Genomic DNA, 23,530 nt, shown 5'->3' with positions numbered 1-23,530 from the left:
TCCACCTGTTAGGAAAGCCTGGTGGTTAATGGTGATAATGAGTTACACGTCAATATCTAGTCCTTACCCAGAAAGTAAGATGATTGTGAGCTTATGTCACCACAAAAGCTAACTTTCAGTTTTTCTAGGAGCCTGTGTTATTTCTGATCACAATGAAAAGTTTAAACAATGAGGTCATATCTGGCACACTTCCCAGGATCAAGAACTTAAAAGAAAGGATGGATCCAAAGTCACTTTCTTTTTCGAAGGTACCATAGAGTGGCATTTTGAGTTTACTTGGGTAGTTGTAGTGGGACGTTTCCTTTTCTATTGTTTTCAATTTCATTGACTTATTATTGGCGTCATTGTAAGAGCTTTGTTTATTTGCTCTTTATTTTTAGCTTCTTTGATCATTGATTATATACCTTTAGTATAAAAATAGAGCAGCTAAAGTAAAAAAAATTCTCTATAAAGCATGGCTTTTGATGGTTACCCAAGTTTTGATATATTGTATTTTTAAGAGAATTATTTCTTTTTTCTAAACAGTTTTCTTTCTTAAGGTATACTGATGTTCAATAAACTATATAAGACATGCTTGGTTTTCTGCTTCTGAAAAGGTAGAGCCATGAAAACTATGGAGCAATTCCATCCTGAATATGTGGGTCGCAGTGGGTTGGACTTGATGACATCACCAATAAATTCATTTATTTAAAGTGTGAAATTGTATATGAAGTCTTGACATGCCTACATGCAAGCAACACAGCAGCAGTACATTGACGGGACTGTCAGAAGTTCAGGCTGGATTCAGAAGAGGATGTGGAACAAGGGTTATCATTGCTGATGTCAGATGGATCTTGACTCAGCAGAGCATATGAGAATGATGTTTACTTGTGTTTGATTGACTCTGCCGAGGCATTTGTCTGTGTGGGCCATAATAAACTCTGGATAACCTTGAGAACAATGGGAATTTCAGAACACTTTCTTGGGCTCACGAGGAACTTTTACACAGATCAAGATGCAGTTGTAGAAACAGTACAAGGGAACACTGCCTGGTTTAAAATCAGGAAAGGTGTGGGTCAGAGTTGTATCTTCTCACCATACTGCTTCAATCTGTATGCTGAACAGATAACCAGAGAAGCTGGATTGTATGAAGACAAATGTGGCATCAGGATTGGAGGAAGGCTTATTAATAACCTGCAGTAGGCAGATAAGACAACCCAGCTTGCTGAAAGTAAGGAGGAATTGAAACGCTGATGAAGATCAAGGATTATAACCTTCAGTATGAATTACAATTCAATGTAAGGAAAACCAAAATCCTCACAACTGGACCAATAGGTAACATCATGATAAATGGAGAAAAGGCTGAAGTTGTCAAGGACTTTGTCTTGCTTGGATCCACAGTTAATACTTATGGAAGCAGCAGTCCAAGAGATCAAAGGATGTTTTACATTAGGCAAATCTACACAAGGCCTCTCTAGAGTACTGAAGAGCAAAGATCTTACTTGAAGACTAAGATGTGCATGGCCCAAGCCATGGTATTTCCACTTGCCTCATGCATGCGTGACATTGAATAAGGAAGATTGTAGATGAACGAATGTATTTGAATTGTGCTGGAGACGAATATTGAAAACACCCTGAACTGCTAAAAGATGAACTGATCTTTCTTGGAAGAAGTAAGGTCAGAGTTTTCCTTAGAAGCAAGGATGGCAAGACTTTGTCCTACACACTTGCCCATATTGTTAGGAGAGACCAATTCCTGAAGAAGGATATCCTGTTTGGTAAAGTGGAGGGGCAGGGAAAAAAGAGGAAGACCCTCGACTAAGATAGATTGACTCTCTTACTTTCTAGTGGATTGCAAGTCATATTTCATTGTGGTCTTGATTTGCATCTTTCCAATGAAGTTGTCAAACATTTTTTTCATGTGCTTTTTGACCATTTACATATCCTCTTTGAAGAGAAATATACTCAAAGCCTCCACTCATTTTTAGTTGGAATATTTCCCATTTTGGTATTGTTAAGAGTTCTTTATACATTCTGATGACAATTTTAAAAAATAAAATATTTGAAGATATTTTCTTCAACTCAATGCCTTGTTTCATTCTTTGAACAGAGACAGGTGTGCTTCTTCCATGTGGGATTTGTTGCTTCTGAGCTAGATGGCCACTTGTTTACCTTCAAGCTTTTAAGACCCCAGACGCTATTTCTTTTGATAGCTGGGCACCATCAGCTTTCTCAACTGCTTTTGTCAGCAACTATTGAGATTATTAAGGTTTTTCTATTTAAATATTTTGTGGTTTGGGCAAAAGATTATAAAACACAGTTTTCTATTCCACAATTTACACACTTTTTATTTTATGACATTAGTTACAATCCCTTCTATGTAGCAACTCTCCTCCCCCCTTCTTTTATTAAATGTCATTTTATTAGGGGCTTAAACAACTCTTATCACAATCCACACATACATCAATTGTGTAAAGCACATTTGTACATTCATTGCCCTCATCATTCTCAAAACATTTGTTGGCCAATTAACCCCCTGGCATCAGCTCCTCATTTTTAACCCACACTCCCTGCTCCCTGCTCAGAACCCTTGATAATTTATAAATTATTATTTTGTCATATCTTGCACTGTCCAAGGTCTCCCTTTACCTACTTTTCTGTTGTCCATCCCCCAGGGAGGAGGTTATATGTAGATCATTGTAATCAGTTTCCCCTTTCCACCCCACCCTCGCTCCACCCTCCCAGTATCGCTACTCTCAGCACTGGTCCTGAAGGGATCATCTGCCCTGGATTCCCTGTGTTTCCAGTTCCTATCTGTACCAGTGCACATCCTCTGGTCTAGCCAGACTTGTAAGGTGGAATTGGGATCCTGATAGTGGGGTGGGGCAGGGAGGAAGCATTTAAGAACTAGAGGAAATATCTCGCATCTTTGCTACGTCGCACCCTGACTGGCTAGTCTCCCCAAAACCCTTCTGTAAGGGGATGTCCAGTGGCTTACAAATGGGCTTTGGGTCTCCACTCCGCACTCACTCCCTCATTCACTATGATATGATTTTTTGTTCTAATGATGCCTGATACCTGATCCGTTCGACACCTCGTGATCGCCCAGGCTGGAGTGCTTCTTCCATGTGGGCTTTGTTGCTTCTGAGCTAGATGGCCACTTGTTTACCTTCAAGCCTTTAAGACCCCAGACACTATCTTTTAATAGCCATGCACCATCAGCTTTCTTCACCAAATGTGCTTATGGACCCACTTTGTCTTCAGCGATTGTGTAAGGAAGGTGAGCATCATGGAATGCCAGTTTAATAGAACAAAGTGTTCTTGCATTGAGGGAGTACTTGAGTGGAGGCCCAATGTCCATCTGCTACCTTAATACTGTATCTATACATGTATACACATAGGTCTATTTCCACATCCTCATATATAAATATAGTTACATATGTACATGCCTTTAGACCTCTATAAATACCCTTTACTTCCTAGCTCTTTTCTCTATTTCCTTTTATTTTCCTCTTGTCCCACTGTCATGCTCAGCCTTCATCATGGTCTCCCCACTTCTTCCATGGGTTTTCATTTGCCTATATTTCCTGCCTCCTGAACTTAGTTTTTGGGCAGATACTGCCCTTTTGGTCCTATATAGTTGATTCTGAGGAACACATTCCTCACAGGAGGATTTATTTATTGCTCATTTCATAGACTTGTCTATTATTTGGCTGAACGTTATCTATGGTAGTGGATCTAAGGGGGTGGCCATAGGAAGAGCCCTGGTGGTGCACTGGGTCAGGCACTGGACTGCTAACCACAAAGTTGGGTGGTTCAAACCCACTAGCCACACTGCAGGAAAAAAGATGAAGCTGTTTGCCCCTGTAAAGATGTAGTCTTGGGAACCTGATAGAACAGTTCTACTCCGTACTATAGGGTAGCTATTTGTCGGAATTGACCCGAAAGGAGTGGATTTTAAGGGCCATAATTTGTGATGTTCCACCAACCTCTATTAGACCAATAAACGTCTTTTTCATTCTTGAATGTTGATCTGTTACCCCCTCCCCAGTGCCTAGTATGTTCAGGTCCTTGTATGGTGATCCCAATGAATGATACAAGTGGTAGTGACTACATGTAGTTCTGGGTTTCTAGCCTAATTGTTCTCTTGAATCTACAGTGTTTTTCACTTTTTATTTTTTGTTTCAGATGGGAAGAGACAAATAGTTATATCTTTGGGGCTTTATTTTTTTTATGCTGTTAATATGGTGGATTACATTGGTGATCTTTATAACGGTAAACCAACTTTGTGTTTTTGTTACCAATTTTTTTCCATAGTATATTATCATTTTATTCAATTGAATTCATAATGGTGTCATGAAATGTTTATGAGATTGACTAAGTTTTCCTTATATATTGCCTTCCCATTTTGCTCATATAATAGAGTATTTGGCCATCTCATCATTTTTTTAAGGATACATAATATTCTAATTTGTTTATATACTAGAGTCTACATATTTTCAGGTGGTTGTTTCCATCTTTTTTTTTTTTGATCATTTTATTGAGGGCTCTTACAACTCTTACTACAATCCATACATCAATTGTATCAGGCATATTTGTACATATGTTGCCATCATTCTTTTCTAGATAATTACTTTCTGTTGAACCCTTGGTATCAGCTCCTCTTTTTCTGGCCCCCCTTGCCCTCTCGTGACCCCTTGATATATTTTAAATTATTATTATTTTCATATATTACCCTGACCACTGTCTCCTTTCCCCCATGGTTTCTGTTGGTTTTCCCCCTGGAGGGGAATGTGTAGACCATTACGATCAGTCCCCCCTTCCTCCCCTCCACCCCGCTTCTCCCTACATTTCTGGTATTGCTATTTCCATTCCTGCTCCTGGGTTGCCTCTGTCGTGAGCTCTCATCTCTTATCTATCTATACCTGTGTACATGCTCTGGTCTAGTCCGAAGTGAGAGGCATCACTGGAGTCATGGTAGTGGGGGGTGAGGAATCCTTAAGGAACCAGAGGTATAGTGTGTGTCTCATCAGTGCTTTCCTGTGGGGTTGACGCATCCCTTCCCTGTGACCCCTCTATGGGGGATGTTCCATTGTCTACAGATTGTTTCCATCTTTTTGTTACTATAGAAATTGTTGCTACAAGCATGGGTATATGCATATATCTGTTCATGTTTTGTTCTATATTTCTCTAGGTTATATATCCAGTAGAGAGATGGTAGGATCATATGGTATCTCTATTTGCATTTAAGGAAATGCCATACTGTTTTCCATAGTGGCTGTACAATTCTACAATCCTATCAGTAATGTATTAGTATTCCAGTCTCTCCATATCTGCTCTAGTTTTTTTGTTTTGTTTTTGCTAAGAGTGTTAGTGTGAGGTGGTATCTCATGACTGTTTTAGTTTGTATTTCTCTTATAGATAATGATTGCAAGCATTTCTTCATATGATTGCTGGCCTCTTGCATGCCATCATCAGTAAATTGTCTATTTATGTCTTGTACCCAGTTTTGATTGGGTTATTTGTGTTTTTCTTATTAAGGGGTTGTAGTTTTCTATAAAATTTTGAAATTAGCCCTTTATCTGCTATATCATTGCCAAATTTTTTTTTTCACAATCTTTGGGTTATCTTTTTACTCTTTTGATGTACATAAGTGTTGTATTTTGGAAGGTCTCAATCCTTTATTTTTCCTTCGGTAGTGTGGGTATTTTTCGTTATGTTCAGTAGTGCATTTATGTCTTATATATCCCTTAAGTTTGTCCTTATTTTTTCATTTATGATTGTTATTGACCTTGGGTTTATATTTAAGTCTTTAATCTATCTTGAGTTCATTTTTGTCCATGGTGTGAGGTATGGGTCCTGTCTCATTCTTTTGTAGGTGGCCATCCAATTTTTTCAGCACCATTCATTGAGGCTCGGTCTTTCCCATTAATCCGCTTTAGTCCCTTATCAACAACCAGGTGTCTGTAAGTGCTCGGTTGTATTTCTGGATTCCCTGTTCTAATCCATTGGTCTAGATATCTGTCACTGTACCAGTTCCAAGCTGTTTTTATTACTGTAGCTGTATAATAGGTTTTGAAATCAGGGAGTGAGAGGCCTTCTACTTTGCTTTTTTTTTTTTAATAGTGCTTTTCCTGGGTTTCTTTTTTTTTTTTTTTCCCTTCAAGTTGTTGTTTTTGGTGTGTGTGTGTGTGTGTGAGTGATTTTATTAGGGGCTCATACAACTCTTATCACAATCCACACATATATCAATTGTGTAAAGCACATTTGTACATTCATTTCCCTCATCATTCTCAAAACATTTACTCTCCACCTAAGCTCCTGGCATCAGCTTCTCATTTTTCCCCCTCCCTCCTTGCCCCCCCTCCATCATGAACCCTTGATAATTTATAAATTATTATTTTGTCATATCTTACACTGCCCAAGGTCTCCTTTCACCCACTTTTCTGTTATCCTTCCCCCAGGGAGGAGGTTATATGTAGATCCCTTCAGCACCTCGTGATCATGCAGGCTGGTGTGCTTCTTCCATGTGGGCTTTGTTGCTTCTGAGCTAGATGGCCACTTATTTACCTTAAGTCTTTAAGACCCCAGACACTATATCTTTTAATAGCCAGGCACCATCATCTTTCTTCACCACATTTGCTTATGCACCCACTTTGTCTTTAGTGATTTTGTCATGAAGGAGAGCATCATGAAATGCCAGTTTAATAGAACAAAATGTTCTTGTGTTGAGGGAGTACTTGAGTAGAGACTCAGTGCCCATCTGCTACCTTAATACTAAACCTTAGCTATATGCACATATATCTATTTCTACATCCTAATATATAAATATATTTTCATATCCTTTATTCAGACCTCTATAATGCTCTTTGCCTCCTAGCTCTTTCCTCTATTTCCTTTTACTTTCCCCTTGTCCCACTATCATGTTTAGACTTCATTTGGATTTCAGTAATTCCTCTCAGTTACATTACCCTCAGTGACACCCTACCAGGCCTCCTACACCCTCTCCACCACCGATTTGGATCACTTGTTCCCTTGTCCCTGGGTTTGTTGACACCACTTCCTTTCCCCCCACCTCCCCATCTCCTATGTCCCCCCGGTACTGTCAGTCCTATGGTTTTCTCCTCCATATTGTTCATCCAGCCTATCTTATTTAGACAGACCTGCGGAGATAATAACATGCACAAAAACAAGACAGAACAAAACCAAGCAACAAAGTAAAACAAAATAACAACAACAAGCTAATGAAAAAAAACCAAACAAAACACAACAAGAAAGAAAAGCTTGTTGTTAGTTCAAGGACTATTTGTTGGCCTTTAGGAGTGTTTTCCAGTCAAGTCTGATGGGGCGCCAAGCCCTGATCCCAAAGTCTATTTTTGGTATTTCCTATACCAAAGTCTATTTTTGCTCTGTTCCCCTTGCTGTTCTGTTACACACCCTTAGTGTTTTGTCGCAGTGTGGTGGGATCAGATTGGACGGAATTCCCACCCTGTGTTTCATGTTTTCCCCTGAAGGGCTATGGGCCAGTAAGGGATGTCATGTCTCATAGTGGGCCAGCCATATGTTCTTCTCTGTGGCTTGGCTGCTCTGAGCGGGAATATCGTCTTCAAGGCTTGGTGGCCCAGGATGTGCTCCACTCTCTCTTTCTCCCCCGTCATTTGCTCCCGTGTGCTCTGATCAGACATGTCCCTCTCCTGGAGCTGTAGATCAGAGCTGTCCTCTGAAATAAATTCTTCTGGGGGGAGGGGCAGGTGTCCACGTAGTTGGGATTGGGGCCAGCCCCTCAGACCTCTCCATTGGTTCCCTACTCCATGCCGGCATGTTGCATTCACATTTTGGAGCACTGGTGGAAGTCTGGTCCCTCTTTCCCTATGGAGATTTAAACAAAACCCTTTCCTTGGGTGGGTTAGTGCCCTGTTCCCCCACAACCCATTTCTCCCCCCCCCCCCACCCCAGGTCCTTTTTGGTTGGCTACCACATGTATCCCTGGATTTGGTCTGGCCCCTGCCATACTACCTGGTCCTCACCCAAGTATGTTTGTATACAGTAGCTTTTCCCCTTTGCTCCCCCCTCCTCCTTTTTTTTAAAGCTTACTTCAGCAGACTCATTTTGTACTTCTCATTTTGTGCTTGGATTACTTTGCTTAGCATGATTCTCTCCAGTTTTTCCCATGCAGTGATGTGCTTCATACATTCATCACTTTTTTTTTTAGCAATGCGTAGTACTCCATTGTATGTATGTACCACAGTTTAATCCATTCGTCTGTTGATGGAAATTTGGGTTGTTTCCAACTTCTTGCAAGTGTGAACTGTGCTGCGATGAACATTGGAGTACAGCTGTCTGGCCGTGGTTTGTTTCTTGCTTCTTCTGGGTATATGCCCAGTTGGGGGACTGCCGGGTCGTATGGTAGCTCGATTTCCACCTGGGTTTCTTTTCTTTCCACATGACATCGGTGATTAGTTTTTCACTTCTTTGAAGAATTATGCTTTGACTTGGATTTGAATTGCATTGAATATACAGATTAATATTTTCACTATATTGAGCCTTCTTGTTAATGAGCATGGGAGACTCTTCCATTTATGTAAGTCTTTGGTTTCTTGCAGAAGTGTTTCATATTTTTTTATGTATAAGTCTTTCGTTACTCTAATGAGACTTATTCCTAAGTATTTTATCTTTTGGGTGGTTATTGTAAATGGTACTTTTAAAAATTCCTTTTCAGAGGCCTTTTCTTTAGTGAACATAAATCCAATTGATTTTTGTATGTTGATTTTTTGTATGTTGATTTTAAAGCCTGCTACATCGCCAAATTTTTCAATTAATTCCAGCAATGCTTTTATTTGCATCTTTAGGTCTTTCTCGATATAGGATTATATTAGCTGCAAGAGAATTTTGCTTTATCATTGCCAATTTGGATCCCTCTACTATCTTTCAGGCATCCCAAAGTCTTACTGCTCTGCCTAAGACTTCTGCAACTACAGTAAGTGGAAAAGGGAACCCTGTCTGGTTCCTGTTCCGAGAGGGAAGGCTTTCAAGTTTTCTGTTTACTTTAATGAGAGTTTTATTTCAGTTTGAAAATAATAAAACCACTACTTGATTACAATTTTACATTTCTTATGTAGTTGTAACTTTATGGAACATAACTCATTTCCTTGATTTTTAAATCCATATGCACTTCCATTGAGTCAATGCCGACTCATAAGAACCCTATAGGACAGGGTAGAACTACCTTTGTGAGTTTCTGAGACTAATTATTTACGGGATTAAAAAGCCCTGCTCTTCTCCCATGGAGTAGCCGGTGGTTTGGAACTATTGATCTTGCAGACCACAGACCAATGCATAACCACTATACCACCAGCGCTCCTGTTATGTTATCCATAGATTTTGTATTTTAGTCTGTTTTAATAAACTGGAAAAGCACAATTGTTAGGTAGAAGATTGACTAGGAACTCTGAGACTTTGTATTATCTATAGTAATGAAATTATAAGTATAGAGCATTCCTTAGTTGGCACTAAGTTTTCAGTAGAACCACTGATGTAGTTCTCTGAGAACTATTAAGGCTGGCCTTCATACCAGAGGGACCACCAAAAAAGAAAACGATAGCCTGATACCCTTTGTGAGTGTAGATTTTAAAATCTTCGACAGAATGCTAGCATACTCAATCTAACACCATATTAAAAGGGTCATTGTATTTTACTTGCCACCTGCTCCTTTGTCTTGTGAGATATTTTCATAAGCATGTCACACTAATTTTTTACAACATAGAAGTGGCATGTACCATAGGAATTCAAAGGTGGTTCAACATTAGGAAATCAATTGCTGCAGCTTACTCAGTTCATAAAGTGGGGATAAAGAACTACATACTCATCCACAGAGAAAAGGCATTTGATGAAATCCAACACCATTCTTAATAAAAATATCCAGCAACCTAGCAGTGGAAAGTAATTTTTTCCACAATACAGGGTATTTATGAAAAACAGCAAATATCAAACTTAACGGTGAAAGGCTGTGTGCTTTTCCTTAAAGACCGGGATGAAGAGTGACGTGATCACCTTGGCCACTGCTACTCTGTCCTGTACTAAGTGTTTGTCAGAGTGATTAGGCAAGAAGATCAATGCAAAGGTACCTACATTGAGAAGGAAGAAGTAAACCAATTCCTTTTAAACAGATGAAATGCTCCTAGAGATAGAAAACTCCAGTGTCTATAATAAACCTGTTGGAGCTAAAAAATTCAGCTAGGTTACAAGGTTCAAGGTCAATATATTAAAATTTTGTTGAGTTTCTCTTTACCAGCAATGAGCATTCTGAAAGAGAAATTAAGAAAAATTATGCCATAATAGCACCTAAAATAATATGATACCTGATGGCAACATATGTACAAATGTGCTTGACACAATGGATGTATGCATTGTGATAAAAGTTGTATGAGCCCTCAATAAAATGATTAAAAAAAGAATATGATACCTAAACATAAAATCAGGGGGATGAAATACATATACACTGAAAACTATAAAACATTATTGAAATCCATAAATAAATGAGTTAGACAGTCTGTGTTAATGGGCTGGAAGACATAATATTTTTAAGATCTCAATACTACCCAAAGTGATCTATATTCAGTGCTATACCTATCTAAATTCTTTTTTGCAGAAATTGGAAAGCCAGTCTTCAAATTTACCTACAACTGTAAGGGGTCCTAAGAGCCAAAGTAATCTTTTTTTTTTTTTGAGTCAAAGTAATCTTAAAAAAAAAAAGAGACATTAAAGTTGGAGGACTCAAATGTCTCCATTTCAATATATAGACGTATCTTTTGTGGAGCTTGCGTTATGCTTTGCAGATACCATGTCTTTACAAATGGAAGACTTGTGGCAACCCTGCGTTGTCTTGGTGCTATAGTCCCCAAATCATGCACTTGCTTTGTGTCTCTATGGGACACTTTTACAGCTTTCACAACATTTCAAGCTTTGTTCATAATGCTGTCGCACATGATGAAATAATTAGGCGAGGGCAAGACCGGGCAGTGTTTGGCTCTGTTGTGCATCGGGTTACTCTGAGTTGGGACTGACTGATGGTACCTAACAATAACATTGCACTAAAAAAGCCTACAATCTAGTGTAAACATAACTTTCATGTGCTCTGAAAACAAAAATACATTGTGTGACTCTATTGCGATATTCACTTCATTATGGTCTGGACCCGAACCCACATTTCCAAGGTATGCTTGTGTAAACTCCTGGCCATGGAGTCAATGCTGACTCATAGGGACAATGCTTCCCCTCCTATGCCCTCATGGCATTCCGAGACTGTAAGAGTAACTACTAGGCCACCTGGACGTCTAGCATAACAACTCTCTGCCTTGGAGTCAAGTCTGATTCATAGTGACTCCCTGTGGGTTTCTGAGGCTGTAACTGTTTACAGGAGTAGAAAGCCCAGTCTTTCTCCCTCAGAGCTGCTGGTGGTTTCAAACTGCCAACCATGTGGACAGCAGCACCACGTGTAACCACTACACCACCAGGGTGGAAACAACTACATATCTACTGACAGAAAAATGGATAAACAAAATATAATGATATAATGGAGTATGATTCAGTCATAAAGACAAACAAAATTCTAATGCCAGCCGCATTTTATAGGATGAGAAAGATGGGTTTGAACAACCTGTGACTTTCAGCAAGTAATTTGATCATTCTGGAACCACAAGAAGTCCATGATCTGAGTTTTTTTTCTCTCTATCGAGAATGAGCTTTAGCAGAGAGCAGAAAGATTAAAATATTCTTTAAGAAGTACTTTATGATATGATTTGAGGTAGAAAAATAGGATTTACCACTTTAAAGGGATATATCACTCACAAAACTTAATGAACCAGATAGTTCCAATGACAATGTTCTGAAAGTGTGATTTTCAAAGCTTAATTTTTTTTTCTTTTTAGGAATTAGCTACAGAAGATATTGATGCAGCTATTCAATCAATATTATATAGAGAAAAATGTGTAACTGAGGTAAGAATAGATTATAGTATATCTTAATTAAAAATCAAGTTCTTATTGCTTCTCCATTTCAGATATAGTACAGGTTCATAATAAACTCGGGGAATTAAAAAATAGAAGAAAAATCACTCATTACCACTTGGGATAATCTTAAGGGATCTCTGAGATTACTTTAACTGACTTCTTTCCACCTATACTCTGTGAATTTCTTCATAGATGTCTTATAAGACTTCTACTGGTTCCTTCATCACACTGAGTATTCTATAGAGTAACTGTGAAGGAGCTAAAAGCTCTTTAAGAGCTACTGTTAGAACACTCTGACTGCTAAAGCACAAGGAGGCCACATCTGACCTCATAAGGGAGAACGAGAATGCAGCTCAAGGCCATTGACACATGGCAGAGGTCAGACACGCCTCTACCCTCCATCTCTCTTTACCCTTTTCTGACACCAACTGTTTCTCCCACAGCACTCTACTCTGCTGGGTTCAAGAATTCATTGCAATGGCCACACAAAACTCAGACAAACTCATAATCATGGGGGCTTATTAGGGAGATTAACAGGTTATTACAAGTCAGGATCAGTAAACAGTAAGGATGCAGCCATGTCCCTCTGGTCCTTAGCCTCTTGCCAGCGGTTCTTTGGCTTCTGCTTCTATGGACTAGGAAGCTCACTTGCTCTGCCACTGGCTCATCATCTCAGATTTCAGGAACACAGCCTCTCTGCTCTCGCTAGGCATGGCTCCTTTGCTCTGTTCTGTGTCATGGTCTTCATTCTAAATTCAGCCTCTGGTGTTGCTGGTCTTGGCTTCTACCACTTTAGGCAGGAAATCTTAAACATGCTCCGTTGCTGGAGGCCTTTCCTGGATGGTCCCAGGATTTTTTCTGTTCTTGCTTTTTGGCTGCCTCCTCCACACATACAGGGGAATGACTTTGTTGGAGCTGTGCTTTTTTTGTCTTTCAGCAGATCACATCCCTGACAAGATGGATTGACACAGTGGCTGCAATAATGGGCTCAATGCAACAATTGTGAGGATGGTGCAGGAGCGGGCGGTGTTTTGTTCTGTCGTACATATGGTCACTACTGGTCAGAACTGACTCCATGCCACCATTCTCCCAATAACAACATACGCCCAAGGAAACAAAGGGCAGTGACTCACAATACATCCAACCTTACTCCTGTTATGAGCATTGCAAAGAATGTCGCAAGATGAGGTTATAGCCACTAGAATTGCAATACTTGACAAAAGAGAATATAGCTAGGAGGGCCATATTAAGCCATTGACTACATCTCACTCATCAGTACTTGGGTATATGTAGGCACAGTGGTTAAACAGTCCACTCTGTGGGAGATGGCCAGGTATTTACTTCCTGAATGATTCACAGCCTTGCAAACCCTATACGGCAGTTCTACTCTGTGCTTTGGGGCCACTCTGCCTCGGAGGGGATGCAACAGCCATGTGTTGACAAGAATAAGGCTTCAACACTGGCAGTATGGGCTTAATTAGACAAGAAGAAATGTCCAGGTGACATACTGGGATGAGTAACCTGCTTTAAAAAAATTTATTTTATTGGGGGCTCCTACAGATACACCCACTTTTCTGTTGTCTGTTTCTCAGGGAGTAGGTCACTTGTAGATCCTTGTAATCAGTTCCCCCTTTCCAACCCACCCTCCTTCTCCCCTCCCAGTGGTCCTAAAGGGATCATCTGCCCTGGATTCCCTGTGTTTCCAGTTCCTATCTGTACCAGTGTACATCCTCTGGTCTAGCCAGACTTGCAAGGTAGAATTGGGATCATGCACGATAGGGGGTGGGCGGGGGGTGGGTGGGAGAGGAAGCATTTAGAAACTAGAGGAAAGTTGTATTTTTCATTGTTGCTTCATCGCACCCTGGCTGGCTCGTCTCCTCCGTGATACCCTTCAGTAAGGGGATGTCCAGTGGCCTACAAATGGACTTTGGGTCTCCACTCCGCACTCCTCCCCTCATTCACTATGATAAGATTTTTTGCTCTGATGATGCCTGATACACGATCCCTTTGACACCTCGTGATTACACAGGCTGGTGTGATTCTTCCATGTGGGCTTTGTTGTTGCTGAGCTAGATGGCCACTTGTTCACCTTCAAGCCTTTAAGACCCTAGACACTATATCTTTAGATAGCCAGGCACCATCAACTTTCTTCACCACATTTGCTTATGCGCCCATTTGTTTTCAGCGATTGTATCATGGAGGTGAGCACACAATGATATGATTTTTTGTTCTTTGATGCCTGATAACTGATCCCTTAGGCACCTCATGATCACACAGGCTGGTGTGCTTCTTCCATGTGGGCTTTGTTGCTTCTGAGCTAGATGGCTATTTGTTCACCTTCAAGCCGTTAAGACCCCAGACGTTATATCTTTAGATAGCTGGGCACTATCACCTTTCTTTACCACATTTGCTTAATCACCCGCTTTGTCTTCAGCGGTTGTGTCTGGAAGGTGAGCATCATAGAATGCCAATTTAATAGAAGAAAGTATTCGTGCATTGAGGAAGTACTTGAGTCGAGGCCCAATGTCCTTCTGCTACCTTAATAGTAAGCCTATAAATATATGAACATAGATCTATTTCCCCATCCTCATATATAAATATATTTGCATATGTACATGCCTTTATCTAGACTTTCCTCCTGTCCCACCATCATGCTCAGTCCTCACCAGGGTTTCAGCAATTCCTCTTGGTTACATTACCCTTGATCATACCCAACCAGACCTCCCACACTCTCCTCACTTGTTCCCTTGTCCCTGGGTTTGTTAACACCACTACCTTCCCCTCCCAACCTCCCCCTCTCCCATGTCCCCCCCGAACTGTTGGCCCAGTTGTTTTCTCCAGATTGTTCATCCAGCCTATCTTATTTAGACAGACCTGTGGAGATAATAGCATGCATAAAAACAAGACAGAGCAAAACCAAGCAACAATATACAACACAGCAACAACAAACCCATGACAAAAAAACAAAACACAACAAGAAAGAAAAGGTTATAGTCAGTTCAAGGACTGCTTGTTGGCCTTTAGTAGTATTTTCCAGTCCAGTCTGCTGGGGTCCCATGCCCTGGCCCCAAAGTCCACCTTCAGCATTCCCTGGGGATCTGTTGCACCCCCTTAATGTTTTGCCTCGGTGTGGCGGGATCAGATCAGGTGCAATTCCCACACTGTGTCTCTGGTGTTGTCCCCTGTAGGGCTTTGGGTCAGTGAGGGACATTGTGTATCATAGTAGGGCTGGCCATGTGGTCCTCTCTGTGAACTGGCTGCTCTACTCAGGAACATCATCCTCACGGCCTGGTGGACCAGGCTGTGTTCCACTCACTCCTCCTCCCACTTCATCTGCTCCCGTGTGCTCTGATCACATATGTCCTTCTCCCGGAGCTGCAGATTCAATGCTGTCCTTTGAAATAAATTCTTATGGGGGGGGGGATTCTTCTCTTTTCTATGATTTTAGTTACTATACACATATCTACCTTTCTATATTGTCACTCTTTCTTTTTTCCAGGTATATTGTCACTCTTCTTAAAGTTTTGTAGACAATGTTTTGTTGTCTGTCTCCCAGAGAGGGCAGACAGGTTGTTGTCTCATTTGTCTGTATATTCTTTGGTTCTGGCACAGTGTGTGTTACATAGTAGAAGCCAAATAAGTACATGGCCTAGTATTATGGGTTATTATTATGAATATAAATTTTAAAATTTTAAAAATCTTATAACAAGACAATTTTAGTATAATATGTGTTTAAAAACCCCAAACTTTTTATTCATTGTGAATTGGATGAAGATTTACACTGTAACTCCATTTTCTATTCAACAATTCCTATATATTGTGCTTTACCTCCATGACTGCAGGTCCCATAATGTTACATCACCTATCCCCCTTCCTTCCTCTGTTTCTTGTTTCCATTACTACTTTTTCTTTCCTAACCCTTGTCCTTGAGTAAAGGTGCCCCTTTGATCTCATATGGTTGATTTCTCTAATGTGTCTGTTCCTCACTAATGTTTTTGCTCCTCTTATTGACCTATTGTTTGGCTGAAAATTGAGCCAGGAGTGAGTTCATTTCCAGAACGGAAGGGTAACTAAGGGTCATAATCTCAGGTTCTCAGCCCTCTCTTTAGGATAATATATCTTTTTCTCTCACTGTTTACTAGGAACTAGATAAGTATATACAACACCATGATTTCTTAAATGCAAGAAGAAAAGAAATGTTATATAAGAGATGGATTGATCATGTAGCAGATCCTCTCCAGAAGAAAATTATAGAAAAAGTCTGTTCACATAAGAAGATTAAGCAGAGGAGACAAGAGGAACTCGAAGGCTTTTTAAAATATGTAAATAAAAAGGTACTAAGAAGTCATATAATATTTACTTCAGTTGGTTTAAAGACTATGGCCATCTTAGGTCTTTATTAATCATCTGAGATAGTTAAAGTTTATTGTGCTAACCCGGCCGATAAACAAATGTGGGGTTAATTGAAGGGCGGAGGGATAAATGCTCTGTGAGCCTTGTCTTTCTAGTTCTTGGGTCTCTTGCTTTCTGATGGTTGGACCAGAGTGTAGTTGCCTTAGCCAGTTCACTGCTTCAGCTGGCAAGGCTCACTTCCTGCAAGACATCCTCAAGGAGAAGCCACATGGATCTACCCTGATGCAGCCCTGGGTGCTGGAGCAGCCGTGTGGAGACCCCTGCCAGCATTTAGATGCTTACACGCTCACTGATTCAGCTTTCCTCCTGCAGTCGGCATCATTGGGTGTGTTTTGTGAGATTGAGGAGGACTCTGTAGATGAATGTTGGACATATGGGTTAATGTTGGACTTGTGGGCTTGGGCAGCACTGGGTTGGGATGCTTTCTTAATGTGCACTTACCCTTTATATAAAACTCTCATGCACATGAGTTTCTGTGGATTTGTCTCTCTAATGTACCAGATTAACACACCATCCACACAGCTTTTGCCTTCCCTTCTACATAATGATGTGAAGACAAATAAAAAAATAAGCCTGGGTACTAGAGTTTGGTTCATACATGTGTTGGATTATTCCAAACAAAACATGTTTCAATAGGTCTCTGTGATCAGCAAATGGCTGCAAACAAGTTCTTTCAGAAGTCTGAGCGTTGTTAGGGTGTCTGGGCGAAAGAGAAACGTCCATGAAAACAACAAAGGTCTCCTGACCAGTTAAATTCAAGGCAGAGAGGTCTGCTCATAGGTGTTTTTTTCAGGGGGAGATTCCAAAGGGGTAATCATGATAGATTTCCTTACAGGGCATAGGACAACCACAGGGGCTTATTAGGAAGAATGTTAAGGAAATATACAACTGCATTGGTGAGAAAAATGCCAGGGAAGTTGAGTCAGGTATTCCTTCCCCATTTTGACAATGCACCTGCTTATTCCACGAGGGCGCAAAGTCTGTCTTGTGAGGTGTTTTTGTTGGAAGGCTTACCCCAACCACCTCACAGCTTGGATCTTGCTCCCTCGGATTTGTTTTTCTTCCCAACCGATGAAAGTTCAACGGAACATGATCTGAGTCCCTGGAAGATGTCCAACTTGCCATTTCTATGCGGCGGTAGTTGAGCACAGGGCTCTTTGGGGAGGGTCAGAGAAGTGGAACCCTGCCTTCAGAAGTATTCAGACTTAGATGGAGGACATGTGGAGAAACATAGTTAGATATTTTGTTTAATAAAGGTTTCTATGATTTGTAGCAATACTTTTAAATTTACCTCATCTGAGGGGGTACCCCCGCAAAATGGAATATTTTTTTCAAAGTTATGTATTTAATGTTTTCCCAAAGCAATCTAGTCACCCTCAAAGTACTCTCCATTACACTAAAATAATGGTCAAGTCTGCAATTCCATTCTTGGAAACATTTTTCTCTTCTTTTTTTTAAAGTCATTTTATTGGGGGCTTGAACAACTCTTGTCACAATCCATACATACATCCATTGTGTCAAACACACTTGTACATTTTTTGCCATCATCATTCTCAAAACATTTGCTTTCTGCTTGAGTCCTTGGTATCAGCTCCTCATTTTTTCCCCTCCCTCCCCGCCCCACCTCATGTACACTTGATAATTTATAAATTATTATTACTTTGTCATGTCTTACACTATCCAAAGTCTCTCTTCACCCACTTTTTGTTGTCTGTCCCCCAGGGAGGGGGTTAAATTTAGATCCTTGTAATTGATTCCCCCTTCTACCCCACCTTCCCTCCAACATCCCAGTATTGCCACTCTCACCTCTGGTCCTGAAGGGTTTATCTGTCCTGGATTCCCTGTGTTTCTGGTTCCTATCTGTACCAGTGAACATCCTCTGGTCTAGCCAGATTTGTAAGGTAGAATTAGGATCATGAGAGTGGGTGGGGAGGAAGCATTTAGGAACTAGAGGGAAGTTGTATGTTTCATGGTTGCTACACTGCACCCTGACTGGCTCGTTTCCTCCCACGACCCTTCTATAAGGGGATGTCCAGTTGTCTGCAGATAGGCTTTGGGTCCCCACTCCATACTGCCCCTCATTCTCAATAATATGATGTTTTGTTCTTTGATGCCTGATAACTAATCCCTTCAGCACCTCGTGATCGTGCAGGCTGGTGTGCTTCTCCCATGTGGGCTTTGTTGCTTCTGAGCTAGATGGCTGCTTGTTTACCTTCAAGCCTTTAAAATCCCTGATGCTCTATCTTTTTTTTTTAACATTTATTTATTTTATTTATGCTATATCTTTTGATAGCCAGGCACCATCAGCTTTCTTCACCACATTTGCTTATGCACCTGCTTTATTGTCAGTGATTGTTTCGGGAAGGTGAGCATCATGGAATGCCAGTTTAATAGAACAAAGTATTCTTGCATTGAGGGAGTACTTGAATGGAGGCCCAGTGTCTATCTGATAACTATTTATAGGTTTAATACTAAACCTATAAATATATGCACATAGATCTATTTCCACATCATCATATATAAATATATTTACATATGTGCATGCCTATATTTATAAATGTCCTTTGCGTCCTAGTTCTTTCCTCTATTTCCTTTTATTTTTATTTTTTATTTTTCTGTTTTTATTTATTTATTTATTTATTTTTTAAATTTTAACAATTTATTGGGGCTCATACAATTCTTTTCACAGTTCATACATATACATACATCAATTGTATAAAGCACATCTGTACAGTCTTTGCCCTAATCATTTTTTTCTCTTTTCTTCTTTTACATTTTATTAGGGACTCCTACAACTCTTACCACAAGCCATACATATATATACATCAATTGTATAAAGCACATCCATACATTCCCTGCCCCAATCATTCTCAAGGCATTTGCTCTCCACTTAAGCCCCTTGCATCAGGTCCTCTTTTTTTTCCCCTCCCTCCCCATTCCCCCCTCCCTCATATGCCCTTGGTAATTTATACATCGTTATTTTGTCATATCTTGCCCTATCCGGAGTCTCCCTTCCCCCCTTCTCTGCTGTCCCTCTCCCAGGGAAGAGGTCACATGTGGATCCTTGTAATCAGTTCCCCCTTTCCAACCCACTCACCCTCCGCTCTCCCAGCATCGTCCCTCACACCCTTGGTCCTGAAGGTATCATCCACCCTGGATTCCCTGTACCTCCAACCCTCATATGCACCAGTGTACAGCCTCTGTCCTATCCAGCCCTGCAAGGTAGAATTCAGATCATGGTAGTTGGGGGGAGGAAGCATCCAGGATCTGGGGGAAAGCTGTGTTCTTCATCGATACTACCTCACACCCTAATTAACCCATCTCCTCTCCTAAACCCCTCTATTTCCTTTTAGAGAAACATTTTTTCAAACTCATCTGTTTGAATAACTGACAGCACCTCCTTTGTTTTTTTTTCTGGATTTAAATATGAAAATCACAAGTTTTTTCTTTCTGTTTTTCCCATGTAATTTTAATTTATACTTATTTTTTATTTATGATTTTTGTTGGGCTATAACACACATTGGGTAAATACAACTTAATGAAGTTTCACATATGAACAGAGTGATATGATCAGTACTGAGGTCAAGATAATTTTTTTCCAGCACTGCACCCTCATCCAGTAGAACTAAGTGCTATTCAGAATTCTCTGGCCATTTATTCTTGTATGACATGTGTAGTCTCTGTGTAGTGTGAGCAGTTAATGTGCTTAGCTGCTAACAGAGAGGTTGGCGGTTTGCATCCACTCTGAGGCCTGATGATCTACTTCCAAAGTCACAGCCCCTGCAAACCCTGTGGCATACAGGTTCTGCTTTGACATACATCATGTAATCACCTACCATATTGGCCAATTAAAATAATTGCACTCTCACATATCAGGACTAAGGAGCTCTGGTGGCATACTGGTTTACTTGTAAGTTGGCAAGTAACCGTTCAAAACCACCAGGCTTTCCACGGGAGCAAGATGAGGCCTTCTACTCCTGTGAACATTCCCCGCTTTAGAAACCCATTGTGGCAGTTCTGCTTTGTCCTGGAGGGTCATCACGGGTCAGAATGGACTCCATGGCAGGGAGCTAGTTTGAATTAGATCACGTTTCAATTTTGTTCTGGTACAAAATTATTTGCAAAAATGAATTAATATTTCTATTCTTACAGATTTTTAAGAGAACTGAGATGTCCAGCTAATAAGCATTTAAATATGAACTTCTGAATCTTACTGAATAGAGGAAAGTTACTTTAAAATTTGGCTGTTTTTTTCCCTTTTCTATTTGTTATTGATGTATTTCGAAGTATAGGAATGTTGTATATTAGATGATCAGGTGCTGTATTGCTCAGAATTGATTGTGCACCTCTTGTACTTTCTTATGTGTGGTTTTGTTTCTTTCCTATAGGGAAATGTATTTATAGAACATTATGATCCAAACGAATATGACCCTTTTTACATGATCAAAGAGGACCCCGATTTTCTGAAGGTAGGGTAGATCTCTTATTTTACCTTTAATATTATGGGTTGTTTGTTTGAGTAGTCCTGTAGAATTTTCTGGGAGTAAAGTAACATTTTAAGACAAATTTCCCTGCACGTGGATTAAGCCTCTGGTGAGCCCCCTCTGACTTGCTATCATATAGAATGCTTTGGGAAGTGGATTATTGCAGATGTAGTTAAGTTAAACTTAACACTTTATTTGATCTCCCTTTTGATCCCTTTTAAATTTGTTCTAGATTTTAATATTTTCTACTTTCTTTTCAATTGAGTTTTTAATCTGTTTTACCTTGTTTATTTTGGGGGGAGAACAAAAAGGTTTTCCATATATGAAATCCACAATAGGTAAATGTATGGATTAATGTTACCTTGGGAGTATTGCAGGGCAGGTTGTGGGGAAATGGGGAGCTATTAATGATGAGTATAAGAATAAAGAAAGTGTACTAAAATTGATTGTGGTGAGGATTGTACAACTTTTCTTGATATGATTGAACTATTGAATTGTGTGATGTGTGAATTATATGCCAATAAAACTGTTAAAAAAAGAATGATTTCCTAACTCTGCGTTTTGTAGTTGTTAGATGCCCCCGAGTTGTTCTGACTCTTAGCAACCTTACTTAGAGTGAAACATTGCTCAGTCCTGAACAGCCACACAACCGCCATCTTTGAGCACAGGGTTGCAGTCACTGTGTTAATCCATCTCATTGAGGCGCTTCCTCTTTTTCACCAACTTTGTCTGTTACCAAGCAGGATATCCTTTTCCAGGGACCAGTCTCTCCTGCTATTATGCCCACAGCGTTTGAGACAAAGTCTCGCTGTCCTTGTTTCTAAGGAACATTCTGAGTGTACGTCTGAGACAGATGTGTTGGTTCTTCAGGCAGTCCATGGTACTTTGCATAACCCTCATGCCGCACCCTCATCTGAACTGGCTTCCAGCCTCCCAGTGTTACATCAGCCACTACATTATGACAAAGTGACAGAGAAGTGGTGACTTCCAGATCTTAGAAAGTAACAACAACAAAAAACCCCAAGCCAATATAACGAAACCTAAGATTAAAATATGATTCTATAAGATATGATTATATAATTAAATACTTAAAATTTTTGTAAGCCTTCACATTTGTTTCAAAAGTAATACATTTTCACGATCAATATGAGAAAACGAATTTGAAATAAAGGGAGGGGATCTTCATTATTCCATTACTTAGAATGATATCATACTAGACTTCCACTGGACATTGTATGTCCAGTGGCTGATTCTCTGACTCTCCTACATGCATGCATAGACATTAACTTTTCAGAAGAAGCACATTACCACATTTCACATACAATTGCACTAACAGTGTCTGAGGGTTCAGATCTCTACATCTTCTCAATCATTTGCTATGTTATTTTTTGTTTTTGAACTCTGCAATTAGTCCTGGTGAGAAGTAGTGTCTCATCAGTGTTTTGTATCTCTTGAATGACTAGTGATCATGAGCATTTTTTCATGTTTCTTGGTCTTTGGGTCTCTTGCGTGTTGTAATTTTCTTCACACAAGTCTTGTTTCTCTGAGTGTGTTTATTCGGGTATTTCATCTTTTACATGGCTCTTGTGAATGGTGCTGTTCCTTTGGTTTCATTTAAGAACTCTCTTCATTAGTGGACAGGAAACAGATTCAGTTTTGTATGTGTATCTTGTACCCTGTCACGTTGCCAACTATTTCAATTATTCCTAATGATTTTCTTGTCAAATCTTTGTGGGTTTCTACAATGGAATCATATCATCTGTAAAGAGAGACTTCTTCTTTGCCAATTTGGAAAAATGTAAGCTGATAAGCCCCACATTTAAAACTTTGAAGAATTTATACACCATCATGAATGTGATAGCATCCCAATACTCAGACATTACTGACGAGGTCAGTAAAGACATTAATAATGGAATTTTATTGTATAATGGAGCATATCAGCATTAGGAAGCTCTCATAGAACTCCGTGGTCAATTTTATTCCCAAATGAGGAATTTATGATGTTTCAGAATCATGCACCGGCAGAGGATCTCTTCAAGAAGCAAGGTAGATGAATGAATTTCAATGTAGCAGAGTATGAAACCATTTGAATGGTTTCTGATTTTGCATTATATCCCTTAAGAAACTACTACTAGTCAAAGTTTGATTTGGTATTAAAGAAGAATATCTACAGTGATCTAAAAATCATATAAAATATTGCTTCCTTTTCCGACTATATAGCTATATGGATTATCTTCATTTCCTGCAACTAAAATAATTTATGCCAGTGAATTGAATGCAGAAACAGATATGGGACTCTGTCTTGTACTAAGCAAGATATGAAAGAGATTTATAAAACTGTAATCCAATGTCACTCTTTTCACAACTTTTTTTTGCTTTAGAAAACATTTATTTACATATTTGTAAAAGAAATGTTTATTTTTTATTACAATATTACTACTGTTATAACTAGCTGCCATCAAGCCTGGCTAGACCAGAGTATGTACATAGGTACATATAGTGGAAACACAGGGATCCAGGACAGATGACTACTTCCAGACCAGTGGTGAGGGTGGCGATGCCTTGAGGGTGGAGAGAATGTGGGGTAGAAAGGAGGAACTGATTACAAGAATCTACATATAGCCTCCTCCCTGGGGGAGAGACAGC

The 23,530-nt window shown here is 39.9% G+C and overlaps 1 protein-coding gene across 1 annotated transcript in view; it reads left to right on the top strand.

The window, feature by feature from the left end:
• FAM228B (family with sequence similarity 228 member B) overlaps positions 1–23,530 on the top strand; it is a 41,930-nt gene that overhangs the window by 974 nt on the left and 17,426 nt on the right. Inside the window, exons 2-3 of the mRNA XM_075557256.1 lie at positions 16,130–16,321; positions 20,789–20,869. Of these exons, the coding sequence (XP_075413371.1) occupies positions 16,130–16,321; positions 20,789–20,869 (273 nt within the window). The remainder of the gene's footprint in view (positions 1–16,129; positions 16,322–20,788; positions 20,870–23,530) is intronic.

This window comes from Tenrec ecaudatus, chromosome 8 (genome assembly GCF_050624435.1).
Source record: "Tenrec ecaudatus isolate mTenEca1 chromosome 8, mTenEca1.hap1, whole genome shotgun sequence".
Lineage (NCBI taxonomy): Eukaryota > Metazoa > Chordata > Mammalia > Afrosoricida > Tenrecidae > Tenrec > Tenrec ecaudatus.
This window is presented reverse-complemented; position numbering and strand designations above follow the sequence as displayed.